The sequence below is a fragment of the Poromitra crassiceps genome (assembly GCF_964638095.1).
Source record: "Poromitra crassiceps genome assembly, chromosome: 2".
Classification (NCBI taxonomy): Eukaryota; Metazoa; Chordata; class Actinopteri; order Beryciformes; family Melamphaidae; genus Poromitra; species Poromitra crassiceps.
The window spans coordinates 44,044,088-44,060,715 of NC_139624.1; the positions used below are offsets into that span (position 1 = coordinate 44,044,088).

At 42.7% G+C, this 16,628-nt stretch overlaps 1 protein-coding gene across 4 annotated transcripts in view; it reads left to right on the plus strand.

Annotated features, from left to right (window-relative positions):
- The window catches only part of ncaph2 (non-SMC condensin II complex, subunit H2), a 29,841-nt gene that overhangs the window by 1,659 nt on the left and 11,554 nt on the right, over positions 1 to 16,628 (plus strand). For 3 of the 4 annotated variants that reach the window (XM_083659087.1, XM_083659086.1, XM_083659088.1), the window contains exons 6-16: positions 134 to 196; positions 337 to 416; positions 2,053 to 2,201; positions 2,639 to 2,754; positions 3,949 to 4,032; positions 4,354 to 4,420; positions 6,900 to 7,001; positions 7,111 to 7,155; positions 7,949 to 8,019; positions 8,114 to 8,195; positions 11,114 to 11,191. In XM_083659087.1, coding sequence (XP_083515213.1) covers positions 134 to 196; positions 337 to 416; positions 2,053 to 2,201; positions 2,639 to 2,754; positions 3,949 to 4,032; positions 4,354 to 4,420; positions 6,900 to 7,001; positions 7,111 to 7,155; positions 7,949 to 8,019; positions 8,114 to 8,195; positions 11,114 to 11,191 — 937 coding nt within the window. The remainder of the gene's footprint in view (positions 1 to 133; positions 197 to 336; positions 417 to 2,052; positions 2,202 to 2,638; positions 2,755 to 3,948; positions 4,033 to 4,353; positions 4,421 to 6,899; positions 7,002 to 7,110; positions 7,156 to 7,948; positions 8,020 to 8,113; positions 8,196 to 11,113; positions 11,192 to 16,628) is intronic. The other variant, XM_083659089.1, reaches the window with a different exon arrangement.

Below are 16,628 nucleotides of genomic sequence, written 5' to 3' on the forward strand. Positions count from 1 at the left end.
GTGTAACTAGCCTAATGTAGACAAGGCGTCACTTTGGCATATTTCCCATGCAGCTACATCACAGGTCCATGATATATAACTGTATAAGAGTGGAAATTGTGAGCAAAATAGTCTTCTGTTTGTTTGCTTTCAGTTCAAACGTTTGGACTCTACTACTGCTGTAGACAAATCCACTTTTGATTCAGATTCCAACACGGTCAGTATATCCCCCAGAAACACAAGTTAAATGAGATTTTATACAGTAAAGTCAAATTAAGAGCGACTGGAATAGCTTGTTGTGATTATAATTAGTATAGATTAATTGTGTTTATCTGCTATTGTCCACTGTATGTTCAGTCTGTGCACGTGATGCCTCTCCCTCCCAAGTCTCTCATTCTTCCCGAGACCCACGAGAAGCAGAAACTCCCTCTCATCAGGTGAGTCTCATGTCATGCCGTGGCTCAGTAAATAATAATAATAATAATGAACACGTTAAAATATCTTAAATACAGTAACTAGAGGTCTTATGTATCATGGTGGTGCGACATTGTTAGTCTGTCTGTAGATTCATTCTTGTGAACACACACGGTAACTCCAGAACAACACATGATGGCAATGTCATACGTACACCATGAATTTATTTATTTGTTTATTTGTGTCATGCGCTCCACGGTGCCCAGCCCTCGTGGGTTTACAAGATGCATAATACAACAATAAACATCGCAACAATGGTACATTTAAAATAACACAAGTTCGCACCATGCAGGTTCCACCTATAGAGCAGAGTAACTAATTAGATTTTGGAGCACCTTGCTGCATAAACTTGCATGATAATGAGAAAAAATATTCATATACATACTGTAGTAAACTACTATAACTTCTTGATGCTCATGCATGCTACTTGAGTTCATACATATGTGTATACTAATGAATGCATCCATTCACTTAACCTCATGGTAAATATGGCAGCATATTAGGCAGCTCAAGTGTGTGTGTATATATATATGGGCATTTCAGCCTGCCTATTTTTGACTCCTATGCGGAAATTGCATTATTTCAAATGGCCAGTGGGGGTCGCAGCTTGTGTAGCACTCCTGGGAACATCCATTCAACTATATGGGAAACGAGCCAACTTCTCTCTCGGTCTATGTCTTAAATAAACACTTTCCAAATTAGTGTATGGTCTGAAAAAACAATTTCAAGTCTTTTTCATGCTCTAACGTGCTCCGTTTTCCAAATGATAGCCCCATTTCGAGGAAAATTGACGACAAACATTGGATAATAAGAACAGTAATACTTCCGACCGGTAGAGGCAGCAATGTGCTGCAAGGCATCAGGTAGCAAGTAATAGTTGAGCAAATTATCAGAAAATAGCGTTACTTTATGATATTTTAATAATGTTAGTAGACACACGTAACTATATAGATACCATACATCTAACGTCCAGAACATGGCAGACCATTTAACGTTATTTATACCTTTAGCTAAAGCCTTAAGCCTTCTCTGTATTCAGACATTCAGACCATTGAATTCAGCACAGAAACCGGAGTACGTTATAACGTTTTAAATAGTCACGTTATAAACAACTAACCAACGCTGGGGGTCCATATGGAAACAGTGTTACTCGAAATGGTTAAAAGTTAAATCAATTTGGTCATTCAGTGCCGTTTTACTGCAATGTAAAGTAAGTAGCGTTAGCCGCTACATTAGCCAAAGTAGCTGACTACCCATAATGCATTATGGCGATAAGGGAGACAGAGCAAATTTGGAAACTCCCCCGGCAGCCGCTAGGGGCAGCCGCCCCCTCCCCTCGTACTTCCGTGTAGCATTCAAAGTCAATGAGCTATGTTGGTCCATTATATATAGGTCAATGATATATATATATATATATATATATATATATATATATATATATATATATATATATATATATATATATGTGTGTATATGTATATATGTACCCCCCTTCCCCCCAGGTAGCACTAAACTGTCTTAATTTAAAGTTGACTTCCTGAAAGTTCCAGATAACCTACTTACAAGACTTTTATTTATTTATTTTCTGGTCTGCGACAGCATGAAAGGCGAGATCCTGGCCAGCCATAAAGACTTCCGGATCAACACCTTCATCCCAGGCGAGCAGGGTCTAATCCTCCTCACCCTGGGTTCAGCTTGCATTGAGCACAGAAATGGCCCAGCTGAAGTCCCGCTCCCTCAGCAGCAAGGTAGGTGCACCAAAACTCTAGTTCACTGAGATACAGTAGATGCTGCTACAAATCCTTACCATAGGTTGTGTTCAAGCAATAATACACCGGGATTTGGGGAGGTTGTCCGCTGGTCAATTTAAACTTTAACTGATGAGAAGAGAACATGTTCCTGACATAGAGGTCCCTGGTAGATAGTTGGCCCCATGCGAACACCTTAACATACACTGCGTTACTGTAGCCTCCATGCTAGCAGTTTAGCATACATTATTTTGAGTGATAGCAGCCGTCTATTGACATTTCATTTAGCAACATTAGTCGACTAATAACGTTCACTGGATTATGGAGACAACCTTTCAGTCTGTCTCTCCATTCAGTTTATATTGACACAGACTCACTGTGCTACATCAGAGGTGCAGTCAGTTCTGGTTATGGTAGTACTCTCTTGGGCATTAAAGGTGTGGCCAACGTCCATGACGGTGGAGACGATGATGGAGAGGACAACTTTCTGCCGATACAGGACAATGATGTGGAAATGGACCAGAGACCAGACGAGCACATTGACAGACACGGGGTAGGTATATCACTCACACCAAATTAACAAATGGCAAAAGATATATGATAAAACATATAATTGATGATTTATGATAAAAATAAAAATGCATAAACCTTATAAATTGACCCTTAACACAGACATTTGTCCAGTGCATAGAATAAGTATACATCCACAGACATGTTGAGGGTATGATGTAATGTCGGACCTGTTAGTATTACAATATGTATCGTATCTGCTTTACTAAACACAGCTGGACTTCATGTCCCTTGACAATAATTTTCTGTTTTGTTGATCTGCCCATTTTATAACCTTCATTAGCTATGCTCGGTGTACACGGTGGCGCAGTGGTAGCGCTGTCTCCTCACAGCTAGAAGGTCCTGGGTTTTGATTCCCGCCTGGGACGCTGTCGGCACTGAGGGGGCGTGTCCCCCCTCGTGTCTTCAGTGCCTACTGCCCAGGCGTGATATCTCGTCAAAAGGGCCTTTCTGTGTGGAGTTTATGTTCTTTGTATTTGATTCCTCCATACGATACAATGTTTGAAGTTGGTCCCCGGGCGCCGTACACAAGAAAGCTGCCCACTTGCCCCCCGGAGGAAGGACAAGCCTGGATGGGTTAAATCAGGGGTGGGCAAAAAAAAATTCCAGAGGGCCATACTGACTTACATCAAGTAAGCGAAGGGCCACACATTGTACATCATACCTGCCAACACTTTTTGCAGGAGTCTCCCTATTTTTAACCCTCTCTCCCGTTGTGATTGGTAATTTCTTGTTAATCTCCCGATATAATAGTGATACAAATCCAGTGACTGTAGCAGATGAGATTTATTAACATAATTCTGCCTTTTATTGAATTGGGGGGGGTTGTTTAGTTTTTCTTTGAGGACCCTGGGGGCCGGATTGAGATAGTCCAGGGGCCAGGTCCGGCCCTGGGGCTGCATTTTGCCCATGTGTGGGTTAAATGCAGAGATTATATTTCACCAGCCACCGTCAAGCATGCCATGAGTGTGTTGTGGGTTGTCGTGTGACAAATAAGACGGGTTTGCCCGTCCAGTTTTTCTTCTTCAATCAGAAATAGGCGTGTTTTGCAATGTTTGCTTCTAAATTGGTCTCAAATTAAATCCCAGATCGGCATTAAAAGAGCTTAAAAAGTTTTAAATTTGGCGACCTCCAGATGCCCTGGAATACCTTCTGTTTCTCCCGTGTTCTTTCCTAGGACTCTAGTGAAGGCAGGAAGCTTCGAGAGAGACGGGCCGTCGACGCTGACAAACCGAAGAGGGAGGAGGAGGCAACACATGCTGTAAGCTAATGTTTCTTTTAGGGTTTGATAATTACCACCCTCCAAGCACCAAATGCCTGTAAAATTCACCTTGGGTGGATCAGTAAGGGTCATCCATCACACTGGATGGTAACATTTTGGGACCATAACATGGGATGTATTGAGTTCTCTAACACTTCCATGGTGAATTACAAACTTGATCCATTGTGAGTCTGTCGGCAAGTTTGAAATTAACACAATACCTGATTCTGTATATGAAAAGTAAGAAAACAATTGGGCACTGGGTTCTAATCTGTTCTGTATCAAGAAATACAATTGTCTTGTTGGCTTGTTTTGTTTCAGGTGAATGTGTGGAACTTGACTCTTGACCCTTATGCTGTATTGGGCGGGGACAAGCCACTTAAACCGGGTAAGGAAGCACTACTCAGCCACAGGTATACATCAGAATGCAAGATGTTTTTTCCCCTACTATGGGATCAGGATGACCACGCCCCGAACTCATTTGATTGGTCGTCGCAAACTGCTTCTTCCTGAAAACGTGCGGCAAGTAAAAAAGACGTGGTTAAGAATAAAGATTAAGGTTAGGGTTTTTGTTATTTAACCACGACCATACCCAAACCCTAACACCCCCCCCAACCCTAATCTTAACCACATTTTCAGGAAGAAGCAGTTGCAGTGACCAATCAAATGAGTTTGGGGGCGTGATCATCCCGATCCCATAGTAGGGGAAAAAAATCGCACCATCAGAACGGCAACATGGCCCCGCTCCCTTTTCTGGGGAAGACACTCGCCATTAACTTGAATGTCACATCGCAGGACAAAACATCGGTAGGAAAAAAACAATCAATTTTGTTTATCAATGACACCATGACATGACAATATATTGCAACTTGGCAGGCCATAGACTGTGAAAAATATTGAAAATATTAATTTGGTCCATCTTAACACATTCACTGCCAACAGTTTTTTTTTTTTACTGTAGGTAGCTTCTGCCAAGGTTTTTTTTTGAGGATTCTGGCTCATCTTTCAAGAGTCGAGGATTATTTTCTGTTAGGATTTTGTGAACACAAAATATCTCAAAAGAACTAATAGAATGTGTGCTTTCTCTGTCTAAAAGAGTTAGTTTGTAGAGTTAGTACGGTAGTTATGTAGGCATTAGCAGTTGAATACAGCATGGTTTCAGCGTCTGAAAATTTAAGCTGAGATAAATGCCTTTTTGTGAAATTCGATAGAACAGTCACTTTAACCATTTATTTTTGGCATCAGTAAGACGTCAGACATCTAAACAATAGTTTTGAACAGTAATTTCCTCCATAACAGCAGGAAACCCCCCTCTCCTTCAAACTCCTCCCTCCGTGTGTGTTCTCCTCCTCCCTCCGTGGCTGCAGCGGGTGTGTCACAAGCGAGTTTCTGCTGTCTGTGCTGCCTGGCTGCCCCTCGTCGGGCGAGTCTGGATGGGCTCGCTCATTTCTTGGGGTTTCGGTTGAGAGATTTGATGAAGCTTTTGCGATTCTGGGCTTATTTATGCTGCGTGTTTCAAAGTGTGTTGCACCCAGTCTATTTTTGGAACCCCCCACCGTTGTGCGCCAGCGCGAAAGCGTTTTCGCCAAACCATTCTACAGTATGAGAATGGTTTCCTCGCGCTTTCCCCTGCAGTTTTGGCTCGGCTTTTTCTAGTCTGGAGAGCACTGTCGCCACTTAGTGGGTCGGTGGAATGGGTTGTACACGTTCGGTGGCTCCCATATTTTTATAGGAGATGTAAAAGGGTTAGATCCACGTCCCACCGTCAACATTTTTTTTTATTTTTTTTTGACGAGATATCTCGTCCACGGCAGTCAACCGCTGGTTTCTGCTTGACGAGATATCTCGTCCACGGCAGTGAACGTGTTAAGTTATGTGACTCATGTCCCTTCTGTGCCCTCACAACTGACCTAGTCACAGCCCGGTCAGTCTCTCATGGGTGGCTAGCTCCATTTAAAGTCGTCAACTTATGGTTTATACATGGTAGAATATGAGTTGAGACGTTTGATGGAAATGTATGTTTTATGAATACTGGTAAGCCTGTCTCTGAATGGGCATACACATACTCCAATAAGAGGCATTCCAAATATATTTAAACACTTAGAAATGTTTCGCCCATGATCCTCTCCCCCCAGCAGAGTGAACCCCTTCCAATAGATGAGATTTGACATCCAAGTGCTTCTTGGGGGATAATTATATGTATGCCGAATTGGAGAGTGGCATCTACAGATTTGTTTATCAAGGTTTGTAAATTATGTTCTGGCGGTATCTACTTTTCTGATAAGCAAGGCCACATTTAGTTGCCAGATTTCTGGTTTCTTTCCAGCTTCCTGCAAAATGGCAACAGACTTTTGACTGCCGGGGAAGAAGCTTGGAAGCAAGCTAATATTATGCCGCTAGTTACTACTTGCCTTATGCTATATCCAGATTCCAGCCCACTGTCAGGGTCCCTGCGGAGGTCTTAAGGTATTAAAAAAGTATTAAATTTGAAATCATCAAAATAAGGCCTTAAAAAGTATTGAATTTTGTGAGTTTCCACCAGGCAACATGCATCGATGTCCACATTTACACTGTTACCCCTACTCTAAAAGAAAAAACATTGGAGATCAGTTTTTTCTGATTTATTGTTAGTGAAACCAACAACACAGCAACTCTTCGGCATATCAATATTAATTTAAACCGTTTTAAATAGTTGGAAGTGTTTTCGGCTTCTTGTACAGTCTTTTCCAATGGCGAGTTTCCCCCTAAAAGGGGGGCGTGGACTATCGAGCCTACTACAAAATGATGTGTTGCCGATCTGATGGATGCATTCTCTATAAAAGCTAGAGCGCAGGTTTATAGACTTGTGTTGACTCTTGGCTTCCTAGGGAAAAGCTACAAGGTTCCTGGAGGTCTGGATGATGGCGGAAAGAGGAAACGGAAGAGTCCTGCTCCACTTCAGGACTTTCACAGTTGGTTCACGGGAGTATGTAAGGGACTGCGTTTGTGTTTTTATGCTTCTTATTAGACTGTCTAAGGTAAGACCGATGGTATGATGTTTTGGTCCTGACTTCACATAATTGTTTCCTTTTGTTGCAGTTGACCCCCCTGAGCACAAGTTAAAAAATGGGCCCACGTTTACAGGTAACGACTCTGTCTCACATGCTTTCCTAATAATACAAAACAAATAATCGTTATTTGTCTAGTACCAATAAGCAGAGTTTACAAAGGACTTGAAAAGAAAACGCATAAGGACATAAAAATCCGAAGCCCATTCAAGAGAAAATGGGTTAAGGGGGGAAATCAATTAATTAAATGAAATGGGAATAGCACTGCTCAACAGTCATGTGACATTTCTTGCCCCAGAAGTGAATTCCCCTTCATTTTCTCCATAGACATTTCGAAAAATCCTTGTGAGAATCGTGAGTGACCATAAAACATTTCACTTTCAGCAAAAACAAAAAAATGCCGGGGAAAAAAGATTGAGAATCGACACTCACGATTTTCTGGAAGACTGGTTGGCTTGGTTCAAGCCTTAAAACTCATTATACAAGGATTTTTCCAAATGTCTATGGAGAAAATGAATGTGGAATTCACTTCTGGGTCAAGAAACGTCACATGATTGTTGAGCTCTATAACAAAAATGACAATAGTTTGAATGTGGGAAAAATCTAAACTCTTACATAAAATTTCCAAATGTTTAAATTATTTACCATGAGAAAGGTAAAAGGATTTTGTCAATTTAGAAAATCGAACAAAACTGGTTTGTACAGTTCGTGGTTCTTCTAGAAAAGGAAAAGTTATAGAGAAAAGTTTTGGAAACTGAGATGAACATGTCAACTTAAATCATATTTCATTTGACCTCATTATGCTTTATATACAGTATGTGAAAGTACACTTGAGACTATTCAATACATTTTTTACATTTTGTTTGCAGACCTGAACTACATTTATTTGAGTAAAATGAAAGGGAAGTTGAAGACCAGAAAGAGGATCTTGAGAAGAGCGGTAGGGGAGTTTGCATGTACCTATCGTCAGATACAGTATGTACTGTATGTGGTGCTGTGTGAGGCAGCTAATGATGCAGCCTGTATCATCTCAGGGTCTGTTCGTTTCTGATGAGGAGCTGGAGAAGACATTTCTGCAGCCAGAGGTGGAGCAGCCCTACCAACCCCACCTGCAAGGTAATCCCCCATGCTGTTAACATACTTCTTTTAGGCTCAGTCCAAATGTCTGGACCTCACCACACTTGCGGACTCATGGACTTTGTGGGGTGATGAGGTCACCAAATCCTCACTTCATCAGTCCAAGTGGACTTTCTGCAGATTTCCAGAGAGTCCGCTTGGAGTGCAGACTTCACCCACACGTCACTGATTTAATGACCCACAATTCATTGCAATATGGATGTGACATTGTACCGGTAGTTTTTCCACTTGCCGAACAAAAAAAACTATTCTGAATTTGTAAAACAATTAAAATGTTACTTGAACCATGTAGGCCAATCATGTTATATTATTCTATGGTTTATCCGTATATTAATTACTGTAATTTAGCCTGGGCTAGTACTCACCAAACCAAACTTGAGCCCATATACCGTCTGCAGAAACGAGCTCTAAGAATAATAAGCTCTGTACATCGAAGGCACTCCTCCCAGCCTCTATTTCTTCATTTAGGTATCCTCAGTGTTTATCAAGTGAACCATCTCCAGATTGGATTATTTGTTCATAGTTCCTTAAAAAGAGACATTCCCCCTTTTTTTCATGACATGTTTGCATATGGTTACCAATTTCATAACTACTCCACACGCAGCTCTAGTCTCCTCAGACCACCCCATTCCCGTACTTCTCAATCCCAGTTCAGTATACTCTACAGAGGGTCCAAGATATGGAATTCTTTGCCTTAACATCTTTTGGATTTCTCTTCACAGAAGTTCAAAAGTGCATTGAAATCACTTCTCCTAGCTAATAAATATTTTCCATATGGGCTGCCTATACAAACTGTGGTCTAATGGCTGTCTCTAAACATAGCTTGTTTTATTTTTGTTGTCTTTTGTTCATTTTCTTGTCATTTTTTGTGAGTACCGTAGTTTTTTTACTCTTCTTACGAAAACTTGAAGCTATACAGCAGGGGTGCCCACACTTTTTCAGCTTGGGAGCTACTTTTAAAATGACCAAGTCAAAGTGATCTACCAAACATATTTATTTATATATATATACACTGAGTATACAGTGGAAAACAGTGGAACAGTGGAAACAGTGGAAACAGTGGAAAAACAGTGGAACAACAGTGGAAACAGTGGAAAAACAGTAAAAAAAAAAAAAAAAAAAATCCCCTCAATGCCATGCGATCGACCACACTACCTTCGCGATCGACCGATCGACGTATTGGGCACCCCTGCTATACAGCATACAGTAAGTGCCCACTTTAGTGTTTAGCGTTTATTTTGTGTGTGTGTGTGTGATACTGATGAAAATCTGATGATAATACGCTACCTGGAGAATGCCACACCTAAGCCCCTGGAGGGTTTTTAGGCAATTCTCCTGCACATTCAATGCTGATTATATATTTTATTTTTTTGTAATTGTTTTTATATGTGTAAATCAACAACAACAACAACAACAAATAATGTTCATCCACATCATAGTCTCGCTGGCCAGCCTCCTCTCCCTTCTGTCCGAGGAGTCTGGCGCCGCAGGTCTCCATAACTGGGATAAACCCTCCCCTGCTCTACTCTGCTCTCCCATTGAAGCGACTGTTTCAGTCACTGCCGGATGTCCGCTCCCGGCTTATTACAAGCTTTGTCATTGGCTCCGACCATGTCAATCAGAGCGGCGTCCGCTCCCTCCTCCCTGTGTGTTGCTGTAAATAGTGCCCTGCCACCGCAGTGAAAACAACAACGCTAACTAGAGCTGGGTATTGGTTCAAATTTCAAGAATCGATTCGATTCCGATTCACAAGGTTGCGAATCGATTAATTTCGATTCGATTCCGATTCGATCAATTTCAATATTGATTTGGTTAGTGATACCAAAACGTGTTTTTTGAGCTGTACCCTGAATTACATGACTGTCCAGTTATGTAACACAGGGGTTCCCAACCAGCCAAGTAGATACATGGGAAAAAAAAGTTACAGACTTGTTGTCAATTTTAATGGTTTTAGTTACACATTTACTCACCAGGTGGTGACAAAGGGTAAATAACAGCCTTTTCATCTGTCAATAAAGACACTTTCACAATTATGCACAGTGATTTGATTTCAGCCTATACGTATAATTTCTAAAAGTAGATATTAATGATCAAACATTTCCATTCATGTAGCCTACAGTATTTATGTTTTTGTTTCAACTACAAACATAAATAAACGTCAACTTGAAACTATGTTTCAACTACCACACACAGCATAATATTTTAGCCTGTTTATATATATATATATATTTTTTTCTTTTCTTTATAAAAAAAAAAATCGATCTCTGGACATATGAATCGATAATCGAGGATCAAAATAAAAATCGATTAAAAATCGGAGAATCGATTTTTTGAACCCAGCCCTAACACTAACTAACTAGCAAGCGAATGGGAGAAACCTACACGCTAGCTCGTTGCTACACGCTGAAAACGGCAAGTTGGATTGTTTGAAACTATTTTCCAAGGGCACTGCCGCTAAGCGCCGCCCATCGCAATCCCACTATGGAGACCTGCGGCGCCAGACTCCTCGGACGGAAGGGAGAGGAGGCTGGCCAGCGAGACTATCCACATCATGACACAGAAATATGTAGTACAGGTCTTAGAGGTCAACTGCATTTTATTATTGTGGTCCTTAGGCCTGTCTATCAGCGGCTTGTTTATAGCTTTGTAGTCTCTCGCCCTCGCAGACTTGATGTGATGAGATTGAACACGGTATGTATGACTGAAGTCCACAAGTCTGGAGGGTGGACACTTGGATTCGGCCATTGTATTTCCTGCACACTCTGCCCCCTAGTGCCGAGTAATGGTCTAAAGGAGGGGACAGGACATGGGAAGTGTCTGACATTTAGCAGTAACTACTTCAGAGAGTTAGATGGCCAGTGTAAGATGATTCATGTTTATTTGCACCTTTGATAAAGGTGACGACAACTCGGACAATGAAGACGAGCCCTTTCCTGATGATATTCCAGGAGAGTTTGCAGGTGGACAAACACCAGGTAAAAATAAGCTGTGGTACTCAAACTTTGACTTCTAAAGGCATGTTTTAAGATGTATATAAAATACTCTACTTTGAATAATGTGTCTGTTTCCCACACACAAAACGTTAAATTATCCGATTAAAATCCTTACAATTCCCCCTCCGTTCCTTCTGACTGATTAAAGAATTCCAAAGCAACCATTCAGGGTTATCTAGAATGTAACTAGCCAATCACAGCATACAAACAAGGGCTTTAAAGCTTCTGGCATACTCTTCGCGCCCAGCCAAGCGCATAGGGCGCGCGCCGATTATGACGTCATCGCACGGGGTGTGTCGGGGGGCGAGGCCTGAGCGCAGCGCGGCGCGTCCATGGAGATTTTTCTATCAGCGCGTCGGGTTTTGCTGCCTGTGCCTGTAGATCTCCGTGGTAGGCTATCAGCGGACATCTGCTGTGATTGAGTCCTCACCATCGTACAGTCGCCTTCAAAGCATGATGTTCGATTATAACGAACTACCGTAAATTCCGGACTATAAGCCGCGGCTTTTTTCCCGTTTTTTGGCCTTTTTTGGCCCCTGCGGCTTATATAACGGTGCGGCTTATCTATGGATTTTTTCAAAAAAAAAAAAAAAAATCTCTCTTTTTTAGCACTCTTTCTAACTATAAATCCACTTCTGTTTTAATTTCCTCTCTTGCCCTCTTTTAACAACATAACATAACATAACATAACACAACACAGGTAAGCAGAAAGAAAAAGACGAAGCAATCACCGCCATGAATGAGGAAATGACTCACCTGCTGGAGGCTGGAGATACACGGCTTGGGCTAAACTTTTACTCCGTGAAACACTATCGATTAAGTCCGACATCGCTCAGAGGTTTGAGCAGCTTGAAAACAAGTTTGAAAACGTGCAGAAGTCCATCCACTCAATCACTAAAGAAAATAAGGCAATCGTGAACAGAGTTTCTAATGCGGAAAAGCGCATCAGCGCACTGGAGGACAAAAACAACACAGTGAGTCCGAAAGTGGATAAAATGCAAAAACAAATCGAAACACGCAGGTTGATGACTTAATCAGCAGGAGTAAAAGAAATAACATTCGCCTGATCAATGTAAAAGAGGGAGCTGAGATTGGTGACATGGACGCTTTCGTGGCAAAATCCTGTGTTACATCCTGGACCTGAAGGAAGGCGAGAAACCACCAGAGGTGGACAGGGCACACCGGGCGCCTCGGCCACGTCCAGACCCCGGCCTGCCACCGAGGGCCATCTTCATCTGCCTACTCCGCTGGCCCGACCGTCAACTCATCCTCCAGGCTGCGGGGAAGAAGCCCCTCACCTGGGAGGGTACGCGCTTTTTCGTCCGGCAGGACCTCTCCGCGTTGGTGCAACAGAAACGCGCATCATCGAAAAGGTTAAAGTCAATGGATATCGCTTTGGCGTACTGTACCCAGCGAGACTCGTCATAACCATTGATGGACAGCGGCGGAACAAGAGCTCAAAGTGAAACTGCCGAATATCTTTTGAGTTGGACTGGTCAATAGTACTGTGAGTAACTAAAATAAAAAAATAAAAAACGGAATTCTCTCTTCTTTAGCACTCTTTCTAACTATAAATCCACTTCTGTTTTAATTTCCTCTCTTGCCCTCTTTTCACCACACCGCGGACACTGTGTGCACTGTAAAAAAAAACAAAAAATACCATTAAAACACCCGCGGCTTATAGTCCGGTGCGGCTTATATAAGAAAAAAATAGTCAACTCTGAAGGTGCGGCTTATACACCGGTGCGCCTTATAGTCCGGAATTTACGGTAGTTGTGTGCCTGAGCCTTCCCAAATGTTGAGGGTCGTTTTTTAGAATTTAATACATAGAATTGGGAACGTTACATTCAATTTCATTCAGACTGCCTGGCGCCTGGAGCTGCGCACTGAGTATGTTTTGTTTTGGCCTGCGCCGAGTGCGCGCGCCCTCCTCGGAGCCCCGCCTCCAGCGCGTGCGCGAAGAGTATGCCAGAAGCTTAAGTGCTGAATACTGGACAGTAGGGGTGTAACGGTACACAAAAATTACCTGTCGGTATAGTTTTGAAGTCATGGTTTGATTCATTTTCGGTACAGTAAGGGGAAAAATTGCAAAACATAACATTGCTTGTTTATTATAAACTTTTGTCAACATCAATATATATATATATATCAGTGGAGGTTCAGCTCCACTATAGGAAGTGAATGATGATGACATCAAAATTCCACTTTGCTGTGATGACCTGACAGTAATAGATATATTTACACGACGGTAACAGCATATTATATGCCCCTTCTTATTTTTATTTTTATTTTATCAAGCAGTAAGTTAGCTCACAAGCCAGGCAGTTGTTGCATTGTATTACACAAGCCAACAAGGGTTTAGATCTGTGGCCGCCCGCAGATTTCTGTCTCCGCAAACACTGGGATACTGCAACGTCTCGGCTGCACGCGGTTACAGACGGCATGGATGTATTGTGCAAGTACCGTAAATTCCGGACTATAAGGCGCACCGGTGTATAAGCCGCACCTGCAGAGTTGACTGTTTTTTACATACCGTAAATTCCGGACTATAAGACGCACCGGTCTATAAGCCGCGGGACCAAAATTGACTATTTTTTTCTTCTATAAGCCGCACCGGTCTATAAGCCGCGGGTGTTTTGATGTTTAATTACCATATGAAAGGGTTCGTGCACAGAGAGGAATGTCGGGAAAGCGATGGCTGTTTGGGGAAGCTCCCATTTATTAACATTTCAACAAAACAAAACAAAAGTCAGGTCACTAATCCCCAGACAAAATCACACAACAATAGGCTATATGTGCAGCAAACCTGTAACCAGAGAAGTCAAGTCACTAATCCTCGTCTTCCTCTTCTTCCTGCGTACTGAAACCACCAAAGTCCTCATCTTCAGTGTCGGAAACGAACAGGTTCAGGGTGGCTTCGTCAACCACTCTCCTCTCTCCTTCATTGTCACTCAAAACCAACGAACTCCTCTTCATCACTGTCGGCATCGAACAGCCTCTGAAGCCTCTGACGGCCCTCAGCGCCAGCTGTGGCGGCGTCATCCTCTTCATCCCGCAGCAGTCCAGCGTTTTGGAACCCGTTGGTGATTGTGGATGTTTTCACACTCCTATAATATTCCGTGCTGAGACAGTTCCTCCTGCTGCACCGTCCAACGCCTCACCATTGACTCATCGATGCCCAGGTTACGCGCGGCTGCTCTGTTTCCCTCTTTTAATGCGAGATTGACTGCTTTCAACTTGAAAGCTGCGTCGTGTGAATTTCTGCGTACCTTCCCCATGGTAAGTGAGAGTGTTGCTTCTACTGCTCGTTCTCATGCTGTCGAGAACGAGCAAAGCTTTTTTTTGGTGAAAGAATCCTCCAGGGCGCTTCTTGTTAACAGTCCGAGTGAGTGGCAGGTCGAACGTCAAAGGCACTTCATCCATATTTATGATCTGCTCCGGTTCGATGGAATATTCCTTGATCTTCCTTTGTGTGAATTCGCCGAAGTTTGTGATTTTCTCCTGGTAGTCGGGGGAGGGAGTTGATGGCCGAGTGGCCGTTTGCTTACCGTAATTACCATATGTAAGTGGTCACGCACAGAGGGGATTGTCGGGAAAGAGATGGCTGTTTGAGGAAGCTCCCATTTACCGTATTACCGTAACATTTCAACAAAACAACATAACACAACACCACCGTTGTTTATTTTTACAGTGCACACAGTGTCCGCGGTGTGGTGAAAAGAGGGCAAGAGAGGAAATTAAAACAGAAGTGGATTTATAGTTAGAAAGAGTGCTAAAAAAGAGAGATTTTATTTGTATTTTTTTTTTTTTTTCTGAAAAAATCCATAGATAAGACGCACCGTTATATAAGCCGCAGGGGCCAAAAAACGGGAAAAAAGCCGCGGCTTATAGTCCGGAATTTACGGTATATAAGCCGCACCGGACTATAAGCCGCGGGTGTTTTGATGTTTAATTACCATATGTAAGGCTTCGTGCACAGAGGGGATTGTCGGGAAAGAGATGGCTGTTTGGGGAAGCTCCCATTTATTAACATTTCAACAAAACAAGTTGCATATTTGCATAACGTATTCAAGTGTTACCATTTAGTGCAATAGTAGCTACAGAACATGTACTGTGCTGTGTAAATTTAGGGGTCCTTGGCATGAAAAAGGTTGAAAACCACTGATCTACATTATAGCCTACAGTAGTACCATAACAAAAAACAAAGCTTACAGCGCTTGACGAGGCAATATCAATGGCTAAATTAAATGTGTTTTTTTTAAAGTGCAAAATAAAGTGCCTGTAACACGACAGTAAGCGCGTAAGCCTAAAGTTGCAGTAACACGGCTGCTTAAAATATACGGTAATCAGCCTACCAGAAAAGTCATTAATCCTCGTCTTCATCTTTTAGGCTAAGGTGCAGTACACGGCTGTAACCAGAAAAGTCAAGTCATTAATCCTCATCTTCGTCTTCTTCCTGCGTACTAAAACCACCAAAGTCCTCATCTTCAGTGTCGGAAACGAACAGGCTCAGGGTGGCTTCGTCAGCCACTCTCCTCTCTCCTTCGTTGTCGCTCTCAAAACCAACGAACTCCTCTTCGTCACTGTCGGAATCGAACAGCCTCTGAAGGCCCTCAGCTGTGGCGGCGTCCTCCTCTTCATCACGCAGCAGTCCAGCCTTTCGGAACCCGTTGGTGATCGTGGATGTTTTGACACTCCTCCACGCTGTCAGGATCCACTGGCAAACTTGAGCCTTCAGTCGGATCTGAACGGCACCTCGGCCGTCTGCTCTCTGTGTCAACACCCTGATGCCAAGGTTACGTGCTGCTGCTCGATTTCCTTCTTTCCTTCTTCTTCTCGCCGCCATCCTCGTAACACAGCCAGTTCTCCATCTTTTGAAGCATGCATGATGTTAGATTACAACGAGCTAGTTGTGTGGCTTAGCCTTCCAAAATGTTGCCGTTAGTTTTTTAGAATGTAATACATAGAATTGGGAATGTTACATTCAATTTCATTCAGACTGTCTTTCAGGCTCAATCGCTGCCAATTTTCCCCCGGAGCGAGGGAGGAGGGAGGGTGTTTTACCGTAGTGGCTGAGAGAGCGTAGTGGCACAGTGCTCCAATCAGGTCGCGAGGCACATTTTTTGCAACATCATCCAATCAGGGTCTCGCTCTCGTAATGTCTGTCTTGCTCTCGTTCTGCCTCATACCATCATCCATAGATTTTGGAGGTTCCCGAGTGGCCGTTTGCTGAAAAAATCCATAGATAAGCCGCACCGTTATATAAGCCGCAGGGGCCAAAAAAGGCCAAAAAACGGGAAAAAAGCCGCGGCTTATAGTCCGGAATTTACGGTAAGTCAATTAAGTTCAAGTTATCCGGGCCTTCTGCTAAATTCGGCATGCAAATGGTCCACCAAGCAGCGCTCTTTTTTCGTATTGT